Source organism: Sinocyclocheilus rhinocerous, unplaced genomic scaffold (assembly GCF_001515625.1).
Source record: "Sinocyclocheilus rhinocerous isolate Xijiao unplaced genomic scaffold, SAMN03320098_v1.1 scaffold3387, whole genome shotgun sequence".
Taxonomy (NCBI): Eukaryota; Metazoa; Chordata; class Actinopteri; order Cypriniformes; family Cyprinidae; genus Sinocyclocheilus; species Sinocyclocheilus rhinocerous.
This window is the reverse complement of record NW_015666563.1, coordinates 234,210-246,559: the sequence shown is the minus strand read 5'-3', so window position 1 is coordinate 246,559 and position 12,350 is coordinate 234,210. Positions and strand designations below refer to the sequence as shown.

Sequence of the window (12,350 nt, the reverse complement as noted above, 5' to 3'; positions counted from 1 at the left end):
ATATCAATTGATTTATTCAGAAATACATATTTAAAAATGCAATGAACAAATACCTTTAGTTGATAGACCTCTTGTTAGATAAAAATGTATCTTGATAGTCAAAAAAAAATGAAGGAAAAGCTTAATTAAAAGGATGATCCTCTTTTAAAAAATAACATTAATTTGCTTGGCATAATTATGTTTTAGAAAAAATATATGTAATATATACAGTATATTTTTGTTTTTGTTGTGTGTGTGTGTGTGTGTGTGTGCTGAATAAAACCCTTTTTATAAGGTTAAATATAGAGGCATGCTTTGAAAATGTTACATAGAATATTAATGCCGAACCTTTTTTTATTATATTATATTATATTATATTATATTATATTATATTATGTATGTCTTATAACAAAGAAAAAAGGAAAATACAATAAAATCAAAATGGATGTAGTGAAGGCCAAGTTCAAGTGAAATAACTTGTAATGGTGTAATCGAGGCACAGTTTTTCTCCTCAGATAATGAGGTTGTGGGGTCAGACAGCATCTGTCTGGGTCACAGTGTATCTTTTCCATTTGTTTAAGTAAAAGCTGTTATGTTTATGAAGGTCAAACGTTGCTTTTGTGAATATACAGTATTTGAGCCATTCACAATGATAAAACGAAAAAGTGATAAGTCACGGGATAGCTTTAATGTTTTCGTGACTGGGCATGTTTATTCATAAGCCCAAGTAATAATTGAAAATAGGGATCATCAATAATTCAATATCTCTGTCACACAATTGCTTAGTGGAGAAGAAGTATCCTCAGCTGAACAGAGCTGGTCGCATTTAGATGCTGTGTTAAAAAAAATTAAAATTAAAAACACACAGTATGGCAGTCCATGTAGTTGGATGGCTGAGCTCCAGATAGTTGAAAGATTTTTTGACAGTTACAGATAAAAAAAATAAAAAAAACTTTGGAATAAAGAACCCTAAACTCTAAAACAAAGGCATTAAAAGATTTCTAAATATGTGTGAAGAACCTTTAAAGAGCCTTCATTCTTTTAAGTGTTACCAGAATGGTGTGCTAAGTCAGATATGTTCTGCTTCCTGTAGTGACGCTCACACAGTGTTCGCTAAATTATCGCAGATGAAATGGATTAGAAGCAATATTGGTCAAATATGATTGGTCAAGCCAAGCTCATTGTTAATGTTTATGTTTTGTTTCATGTATTGGGTTTAATTCACAGTTTATGTTTTGTGGATTATCACTATTAAATAAAACTGCACCTGGGCTCTCTACATCATCTTCCTCATATTTTTTATGTCAGCTACATTACACAGGCCAGGTGGTTGCTTTCTGGCCAAAGTCAAAAAAGTCCACCCCAAAATGTTCTTATGTTCTAGTGCTTAGATATGGCTTGTGTTCCTCCTTCAGTGTTAGTGTAGGAGATTTTTTCCCTCCAGTTTTATCATCCACCAGATTGAAATAAGTCAGGCCGCTTATAAAAGTAATAACACACCTCTGCTCAACAAGCCACACGGTTTGAAGCATCATTCATGTCTTTGGCACAAACAGTGCCGGATGAGTTATTCGCTGAAGTGCGGAGTCTGTTCAAATCCCAAAACTTAAGAATAAACAGTAGTGATGCGCGCCTTAGGAAGCTCCAAAGTAATCAGATTTAAAATAATCAGATCAGCGCTACCAATGCTATGAAAAGATATGTAATGAAATGGTCCATGAGCTACAGTTTAACGTAGAAGATCCAAGAGAGAATCGCATCACTTGTTTCGATTACTCTAACGGCACACTACATTGTCGAATGATAAAGGAGCCGCTCTTTTCCCACTTCAACTGAGTAGTTCAAATGGATTTTCAGTCAGATGATCGTTGAAATGAATTTTACAGACGTATTTGACTGGACACGGGTGACTTTAGTGAAAGGATTTTCTGATATTAGCTGTATCCAAGGAAGACGTCTCTAAAATGAAGAGAAGCTCAATCGTGAGAGGAGCACAGGGGTGGGATCGAAGCTGCCCTGCGTTTATCTGACATTGACAGCTGTGTGGAGTTAATGAAGGTTCGTAATTAACATGGATTTCCGCTAATATTCAAGGGTTTTGTATTCCAAATGAAAAGTATTAATCCCTTTAGTTCGAAAGTATAGGCAGCCGCTCTCAAAACCCCGCGGTCAATCCTTCACTAACATCGCCAAAGAAGCCCTAGTCAGGGAAATGGAAAATCGGTATATTGTAAACAAGCCTGTGATTATGTTCTGTGGTGTTTATTCAGCCACTCCTGTACAACGTGTGAATGTTTCACACTCGCTGCAGTTTTCGAAGATGTTTCTCCAGAGTAGTGCGAATTCTTTGCATCAAGTGGCCTAAAATATATTTTAGGTGGCTCTAAGGGGACTTTTCATTTTCACTACCTTCGTCACGAAGGCTCATTTGCATACTGCTTATACCCACCGGTCTCCGCCGCTCGTCCTTTCTGGCTCCGCGTCCTTGTCGAATGTGGGTTCTCGCTTTCTCCTACATGAAAGAACGTCTCTTAGTTGATTTATCCTTATGAACTTTCCATGTACAGGTTACACTTTGTCACGCCTCTGTGAGTTTCTGCCTGCCAATTCTCATCAGCGTCTGCTGGATCAGGGTACTTAATACTGTAAATATGAAAGCCAAACATTACGAGACAAATTAATGGGGAAGAAATTAGACTGACGGCTCCCTCTCGTCAAGACTGTTAGTTTTAGGCAGAAATTGAATTTTAATAAAATGATTGCTATGTAAATATTCATTGTCACACTTCTGCTAATCAAAGCAGGGGGAAAAATACTGGAATATACATCCACATCTGAATTGGTATGCTATTTTTTCTTTTTATTAATACTTTGAATTTGTTTTTATTATTATATTTTCCATCATTTCAATATTTGTTAAAGTTTTAGTAATTTTGTTGGTTTTTGGTGTCTGTTTATGTATATAAATATATATGTGTGTGTGTGTGTGTGTGTGTGTGTGTGTTGGTTTTTCCAGCTGTCTAGGAGCAGTTTGCGAAATGCATGGCTTAAAGGCCGGGACACACCAAGCCGACTTCAAAGAACTAGCGGCGACGAAAGCCGACGGTGTTGTCGCCTCACATCGGCAGCGTCGGACCAAAAAGCTGCACTCAAACACACCGCACAGACTACAGCCGGCGGCAAACTAACACATGCGTTCGGCGCATGCGTGAGAGGAATTAACTGTCTATCAATAGTATATATTCGTCATTCAAAAGGAGAAACCGAAACTAAGATATACGAGATAAACGCAGATATACGAAACGTAAACAAAGCAGCGATTGCTTACCATTTTGAATATCAGTAACGTTGATAACTTTAATAATTTTAAGCGGCTTATGTTGTTATGAAAACATTCGCGTATTAGAATGATTGGGAAAGTTCACGTAACATTTAAACAGCCTTCTATCTGTACCGCCTTCGTTTACGTGCTTGTTTTCATCACTTTCGCTTTAATTCTCGGGCACTGACTCGTTCGCTAAACTGAACATCCAATCAGAGCTCTCACTCGCGCCAATGGTCCCGACGGCCCGACGCCAATTCAACATGTTGAGTCGGGCAAACTGCCGCCGACGTGAGCCCGACGAGTAGAACACACCAAACAAACTAGACCGACCATCGCTCGCCGTCGGCCTGACGTTGGCCAACGGCAGACCGTCAGCTTGGTGTGTCCTGGCCTTAAGATGTTTGAATGTTTCCACAGAAAAAGGAAGTACAAATTGTATAATTAGATCTGAAATGGTTTACAAAGTTATTTTAAGTTGGTAAGCAACCATCCTATTTGAATGCCCCAATTGAGAATTGAAAGTGAACTGAGACACAATCTTGACTAAACTGGACCAAAAATAAGATGTGAGTCTACATATGCAGTGTGAATGCAGTGACTTTTTCATCTACTTAAAGAGGTCTGAGTTTGAGATAACAACTTTTTAGTGCATTCACTTTGTGGCACTTCAAGCGATGGCTTTTTAAGAGCTATAATAAATCCGAGAGCTTGTTGCTCATATGCTCGAGTTCTCAGGTGGTCTCTTTAGAGTGAGACACGGTAATTTTTTTTTTAATCTCTCCTTTGTATTTTCCTGGACCTCAGACAAGAAATGACTTCTGTCTTTGTCTGAAGTTAATTCATTATATAAGGGCAGCACAGAGGTGCTCTCTGAAACTGCTCTCTGAACAGTGAATGAGGGCGAATGATAAGATAAAAGCGAGACTCTAGTTATCTCTGTTAAATTCAATTTGCCTTCCTGCTCTCTCTTGTTTTCAGAAAGAATGAAATGTCATTAGGAGTATATCTCATCTTGACTTCCACTCAAATTAACAGCATTCTGATTAAGGCCATTTGACGTGCCGTATACTTGGGTGAGCATATTAATCATCAGAGCATTCTGTCCTTACCAACACCAGCTATTTCACTTTAAGACCCGCTTTTAACTTAAGCATAAGCTAAATTATATAAATGGATATTACCCATACTCTTACATCTTCTGACTTTTATAATTAACAGCCCTTTCATTGCTTTGAACAGTTAATTGGCTAATGTCTTTTGATAGCCATCAATGTACTAATCCTCACCAAAAGATACTATCAGTCAATTAACATTTTAAATGACTCTATTGACAATGTTATCTTTAAATCTAGATGTTAAAATAACAATGAAGGACAAGACTTGTTCACAGAGTGCAAGTAGGACGGTGATTCTGTTCATTCCGAGATCTACAGTAGTACTGACATTTTGTATGCTTTTCAAAAACCTGAATCTTTTAAATATTCGTTTAAAAAATATACAAAACTATTTTCATGTTTGTGTTTGTGCTTATGACATATTTACAATTACTCAGAACTTCAGAACACTACAAGACAAAAAGGGGTCCCACTTTATATTACGTGGCCTTAACTACTATGTACTTACATCAAAAAATAACTACAATGTACTTATTGTGTTCATATTGTATTGCAAAACACTTTTGCTGCTATTGAGGTGGGATATGGGTAAGGTTAGCGACAGGTTTGGTGATATGGGTAGGTTTAAGGGTGGGTTAAGGTGTAAGTCAAGTGAAAACAGTGTGATTATAAATGCAGGTATTTTTTAAATACAAGTACAATGTAAAAACAAATATGTAGACAATAAGTGCATTGTATCAAATGATTAATTGAAATAGTAGGCCACCTAATATAAAGTGGGACCCAAAAAGGAAATTTTAACTTCTTGACTGGTGCACACTTTCTAAATAATCTTTTTCTTTATTTTTTTTTCTATTAATATATTGTACAACATGGTACTGAAAGGTTACCGTATTTACTACCAAGGTGTTAAAATGTGGTAATACTGTGGTACCTTCAGTATATTTCATTAGTTATTTAGACATAAATGTTATATTTTCTTATTACAGGCACATGCTGATTAGTTTTTGCATTCGTTATTTTTATTTTGGGCTAATTAGTTTATTTAACCTTCTGAAGAAGTTGAGAAATGTTTACTGTGGCAGATGAATTACATCCTCCATTTTTAACAGGATCATGTTGCTTCGGAATAACACCCTCCGCATCATTAACTCCAGCCGCTCAGATGAGGGAAGCTACATGTGCCGTGCGGAAAACCAGTTCGGTTCAGCGGAGTTGACGACCGTGCTTCTGGTGAAAGGTAAGAGACCCCCATCAACCTCCAGCCCCCATCCCGTCGGTCCCATCCCGTGGTTAACCACACTAGAGCAAACAGAGCGCCGCCTGACTGAGCCGGATGGAAGAAGAGTTCATTGCGGCTTATCAGGCGTGAAGATGTTTGTTTTGCCCGCTCAAGAATCTGCTCACAAGAGCATCTACTGTCTCCTAGGACAGCTATTGTTGAGGAGGTTGTTCTTTACCAAGAAAACAGATAATAACTAGGAGGCATGGGACGGATTGTCTTAACTTTATCACTGTTAGCGTATGTGAGTATTTGTTGAAAGGAACCCTTGAGATACAAAATACATGTCACGTGCAAAATCACTATTTCATAACACATTGTACTGTACGTGAGTCTGAGGCGCTGTTTGCATCTTGTATTAAGATGCATTTTGGCACAATATATCAATGTTGGAATTGATTGTTTTTGTGCGCGTTCTCAAAAAACACGTCCCATAATGTTCACATATTAGGTCAGTGGGCAGAGTGTAGGTGGCCTTTTCAGGCTATTTGAACACATTCAACCATCTGAGCCTTTACACTACAAATGCTATCCAGTCAAATTAGTTTTCTACTCTGAAAGCAGTCGAAAGCGGACAAGCTCAAAATGTTTTATACCCTATTTTCATCTATATTTAATGTCCTTATTTTGTCATTCTATTGACGAAAATGCATCTTAATGCCAGAAAACTGTCAAAGTTATAATGTATGGTCACATTAGTGAAATCTCTGCAAAATTTTGAAGGATAAAAAGGTCCATGGTCAGTAGTGTCTATAATCAAAAGTCACTTTCAAACCAAGCAGCTTTTGTTTGTTTACACAGCAGATTTGTGTGAGCAAAATTAAACTTTTATTATCTCTCTAGACCCATTATTAGGTCTGAACACTACATTTTTTGACATTTTTTTTTTTACAAATATGAATTAGAAATGCAAATTAACCATAATTGTTTTTTATGATAATTGTTTGTCAGTTAACATTAAAATAACATAATGAGGTAATGTGATAGGAATGTAACATACTAGTGAGGTATAATGTGTGTTTTATATATAATTAAAAAAATAGCATGTACTGCACAGCTAAATGCAACAATCTCATGTAATATAAAATATTTCCAAGTGAAAATGTAGAATTGGATTGGATTTTGGATGTTAGGTGATGAAATTATTGGTGAATATTGCCCTTAGTTGCATCAGTAGAAATGAAAACTTCAGAGGCAGAGAAACTTTTTCTTTTCTTTTCTTTTTTATTCCCTCCCCCTCTTTACAATAAGGTCCCATTGGTTATTGTTAGTTAATGCATTAACTAACATTTACTAATAATGAGAAATACATTTGCTATAGTATTTATAAATCTTTGTTAATGTTAGCTTAAAAAAAATTATAAAAATTTTCATTGGAAATTACACTGCATAAGGACATCAGATGCCATTCATAAAACACAAGCTGCAAATAAAACAATTAAATAATATTGTTTTAATAAATAATATGATACAATGTAATGCAGCAATTTATGTAGGAACAATTTAGTAAGCTGTTGCATATTTTCTGTTTGTCAAGGTCTGATATACTAGATGATAAACTTGATGTTAGAAACCATTTTCCCTTTTTTCCCCTCACAATTACAAATTGACAATTATGAATTTTACTGTAGTTTAATAATTCATTTGTTTTCCAAATAGTAACTGTATCCAGAGTTTCTGACATAGCTGCAGATGTCATATGGTCCTTGTGTGCTGATGACGGAATGATGTTCATGTTTCAGAGCCCATGCGGGTGGAGTTGAGCCCCATTCGGGTGGAGGTGACAGTGGGAGAGAGTGTGGTGCTCAGCTGTAAAGTCACTCATGACCCCTCACTGGACGTGTCCTTCCTCTGGCTGCTCAACAACCAACCGCTCAACACCCAGCAGGAGGGCGGTCACTTTGAGTACATTCAAACAGTAAGCGGCTTCACCACAGATGTGCTTCTGTGTACTTGTGCTGATGCTGTAGGTGACATATACTGTAGATAATGCAGGGGCGGATTTAGTGATTTGGGGGCCCCAGGCAAAATACAGGAATGGGGCCCTATACAATTTCACACATTTACAACCTTGAGGTTCCTTTCACTGTTGCTCGCTGCTGCACGACCGTGTCCCATAGTTGTGTCTAATCTTTTAGATTTTTCATGTACATGTTATAAATAAAGGATTTCTTTAATGTTATAAATCCCTTGTTCATATTTAAACAGGTTATAATAGTATTAGAGTAGGTTGGACACTAGGTGGTGCGTTGGGGTAATTTCCACTATGCAATTGTCTACACAACGCAAGGCTGTCTAATTCTAAACTTTAAATATATACATTTATTTTTTATTTATTTTAATTGCACATTTAAATTAAACTGAAGGAAATTATAAATTTGCATGCTTAAGGATTATTTCAACCAAACATGAAGTGTGGGTCTTTCACAAAAACGAGTGAGCGCCGTTTAAAAAAATTTAAATAGGCCCTATATAATATGCACTGTTGCTTAGTATTAAAATTATAGCTTCAGATGCATGATATTTGTAGGGCACTATGAAATCCGTTTTATTTTTCCAAAATCTTTTTTTCCAGTTAAAATTTTTCTGGATTCAGTTTTTTTTTTCTTTTCTTTTTTTCTGGATGATTATATTAAATTTGAACAAAAAACATGTCTAATTAATTAAAATCATGAAACTTGTTTAATTTAACAGCAATTTAGGCCTATTAAAAGTTTAACAAAAATTACATTCAGGGCCCAAATTCTGCGCTTTCTTTTTTTTTTTATTAAAATTTTTCTTGCTTAAATAGCAAACGAAACGCGCGTCTGCGCCGTTCATTCCGTCACATTCCGTGTTGCACAGTAAATTCCGTTTTTATGAATATATTCCGGGATTCCGTCCCCATTTTCTACATCGCCCTACTTTTGCTAAGAAGCACGTTCAACGCGGACGCACAGACGGTTGTCGTGGTAATGAACACCACAGCAACCACTTGTGCGTCAGCACTGAACGCGCATCTCGCATATAAAAAGCATTTTAGGGGGCCCTTGGCTTTTGGGGGCCCAAGGCGGTCGCCTACCTTTGCCTAATGGTTAAGTCCGCCTCTGAGATAATGAACTGTGCATCTGTTTGGTGGTTATCTGGTTGGTATTATTTGGTGTTTTATGGATAGTAATGTCACTTGCACTATGCTATTTTTAAAGAATATGCAATGTATCAGTGATAAATGATTTATCAGTGGTATATCGATATCAGTCAGTATTAGTATTTTGTAAATTATTGGCATCAACCTGACTTGGCAGATATTAAAAATAGCTATATATATTTTTTAACATTCAAACAGTAAACTTTTTTTTTTCAATAAATCACTTATATTTCACTGATATTTGCTTCTTAAGTCATTGGCCTCTTTTATCATAATGTTTGTTTCACTGGACTTTCACTGGACAAGTGCAATGCTATACCAGGTGAGCTACCAAGCAAGTTTACTACATCAGAAAAACCATCAAAATGTACTGGTTCATAAATGCACTATACTAAAAGTGAGAACATAGTATTGTTTGAGGAACCATGCAAAAATAAACCTTTGTTAATCTGCCCCACAATCATAATTTGTGGCCACTAGTGATAATTTTACCTATAAACTGCAGTGAATTGTATGTATGGGTATAAAACAGTATAGGTTTTTTTTTTGTAATTTTGCTAAAACTTTTTTTTATATAGTAACTGTCAGTATTAGCATTTCATCAGTTATTGGCACATGCTTCATTTGGATGACATTGGATGTACAGTAGGTAATTTTAGAGGGTTTTTTTTTTCAACTGAAACATTAAACAATTTTTACATAATTTGCATAAGTTTCCTATCAGTATCACTCAGTATAAACATTTTATAAACTATTTGCATCAACTTGATTTGGTCATTGTTGGAATAATATAATATAATAACATATAATATCATAATAATAATAACAAATAATATCAGCTTTTTTCAATTCAAACATTACTGTCTACTCTTTCTCTCTCTCTTTTTTTTGTTTCTTATAAAACCACTATATTTTTGGTATATCTGTTTTAACTGACTTTTTTTTTTAATTATTGGCTGAAGGGTTGTCGCAGCATACTGGTATTGACAATAACAGTGAGCAAATATATAAAAAAAATAAAAATAAAAATGATATTATGTTAATACTGTACATTACGGGTGTGCAGCAAAGCCAGTATTTGTATCTGTAACAATCACAAAATTATTCGTATCTGTATCTGTATTCGGATAAAACCGGAAGTAGGCGGAGCTTGAATTTACTTTACAATTATACTTGATAAGACTATCATGTCTATGGTTTTACCGCCTTTCTTTTTTTTCGTAGTTATCACTGAACAAATATGCCGTGTTTAACTAAAATATTTTTTTTATGGTAATTTTAGAGGGGGGTTTTTTTCAACTGAAACATTAAACAATTTTTACATAATTTGCATAAGTTTCCTATCAGTATCACTCAGTATAAACATTTTATAAACTATTTGCATCAACTTGATTTGGTCATTGTTGGAATAATATAATATAATAACATATAATATCATAATAATAATAACAAATAATATCAGCTTTTTTCAATTCAAACATTACTGTCTACTCTTTCTCTCTCTCTTTTTTTTGTTTCTTATAAAACCACTATATTTTTGGTATATCTGTTTTAACTGACTTTTTTTTTTAATTATTGGCTGAAGGGTTGTCGCAGCATACTGGTATTGACAATAACAGTGAGCAAATATATAAAAAAAATAAAAATAAAAATGATATTATGTTAATACTGTACATTACGGGTGTGCAGCAAAGCCAGTATTTGTATCTGTAACAATCACAAAATTATTCGTATCTGTATCTGTATTCGGATAAAACCGGAAGTAGGCGGAGCTTGAATTTACTTTACAATTATACTTGATAAGACTATCATGTCTATGGTTTTACCGCCTTTCTTTTTTTTCGTAGTTATCACTGAACAAATATGCCGTGTTTAACTAAAATATTTTTTTTATGATAATAACATTTATTTAAATATCTTATAACAGTCGGAGCTGATACCCTTGTATAGGCAGTGCTTCAAGATTTAGTGCGGTTGTGCTTCGGGGGAACGCGAGTTCGAGTCCCAGCTTGGGGACCTTTTGTGATCCGATAAATAAATATTGAAATATCTTCTGATTAAAATAGTAAGGGTTCCTATGCAGTTTAGAAATATGGAAATTGATTTAAGTAATTTCCAGGAAATGCATTGAAAAAGGCAAGTGCAACACTGCTATTTTATTTGCGCTTATTTTATTCATAGAGTTTACACTTGTTTACTTCACACACTTGTTACTGCATTGTAATTTTAGAGGTTTATGTAAAACAACATGATTTCCTTTGGCTCACCGGTTACTGCGCAGTTAAAAAAAAATTTTCAAATTAAAAAGTAATTTGCAGGTCTGGAAAAGTATGGAAAAAGGAGAACAGAGTATGGAAAAATATTTGTGTCTCGACTATTTGCCCTATTCAGTGTTCTAAAATAGCAAATTAAATTCAAAAAATAAATTGATCATGCAAGTAGAGAGCTTTCATGACAAACGTTTACTAATCATCTGAACATGACTGAATTATTACAAGGCGCACTTTTTCATTAAGCAGAACTTTTTAAGCAGTCTTTTTTTGAACTTCTCTAAACAGATGTGCGTGTGCCACGCAAACCAGCAAAAGATAAAGAAGCAAACATGTAGGCCTAGTAGAAAATGTATCTGTATCTAAGCTGATTATTAGCCTACTCTTGATAGAGAGAGCTGGTTTGGTTTTTGAGAGATGCTCAGAGACGGCAACATGGCTGTTTGATTGGCGATCACGCTGTGCTCATTCCATTAATTCGTGTATCATATCGAAGACTATAATGTTGAAATAATTGCCTTTTAAATATACACAAATAGTAGAACGTGTATGATGAAAAAGAAAAAAAAAAAACATAATTTTAGTTGATATTACTCTTGCCAAGCACTGATTTCTGAGAGATGCACGGAGAGGCAACAGCAATGCAGTGTTTGATTTGCGCTCTTTTCATTCATAAAGTTTACATGCATTCACTTCACACACTCATTATTGCGTAACTTTAGAGGTCTGTGTAAAATATCGCGCTGATCCCCTGGTTACCTAGCCTCAGCCGAATATTCGGGCAGAATTGTTCGTTATCCGTTAGGGTTAAGGATTCCGTTAAAATAATCCGTTAGGATTATCTGTGCCTTTCCGAATAAGGTATTCGAATTCGGGCACACCCCTACTGTACATATGATAATATCATAAATAATCCAGTACCAATGACTGTATGGTTACTTGTAGCTACTGCTGTCATACAAAATAATGTTGGAGGAAATTATATGTGAAAGTGAGACACTTAATACCCCCTAGTGTTGGGCGATATGCTCAATTTTCATATCGTCCTATCGTCAGCCTGTGAGATCGCCGATACACGATATTATCGTGCTAATTTATTTAATTATATATTTACCTAGTTTCATTGCCGGAAAGTGAACCAACTCCACAGTGTAAGGCTAAAAGCAGGCTAATGTTTTTAATATGACTGAATTTGTATTTAACGTGATAATTTAATAGATTACAAATTAATAGAAACATCGTAAGTTACTAA

At 35.2% G+C, this 12,350-nt stretch overlaps 1 protein-coding gene across 1 annotated transcript in view; it reads left to right on the top strand.

Annotated features, from left to right (window-relative positions):
* The first annotated feature begins 5,535 nt into the window (after positions 1-5,535).
* LOC107732777 (contactin-5-like) overlaps positions 5,536-12,350 on the top strand; it is a 61,443-nt gene continuing 54,628 nt past the window's right edge. Inside the window, exons 1-2 of the mRNA XM_016544194.1 lie at positions 5,536-5,659; positions 7,444-7,619. Coding sequence (XP_016399680.1) covers positions 5,536-5,659; positions 7,444-7,619 — 300 coding nt within the window. The remainder of the gene's footprint in view (positions 5,660-7,443; positions 7,620-12,350) is intronic.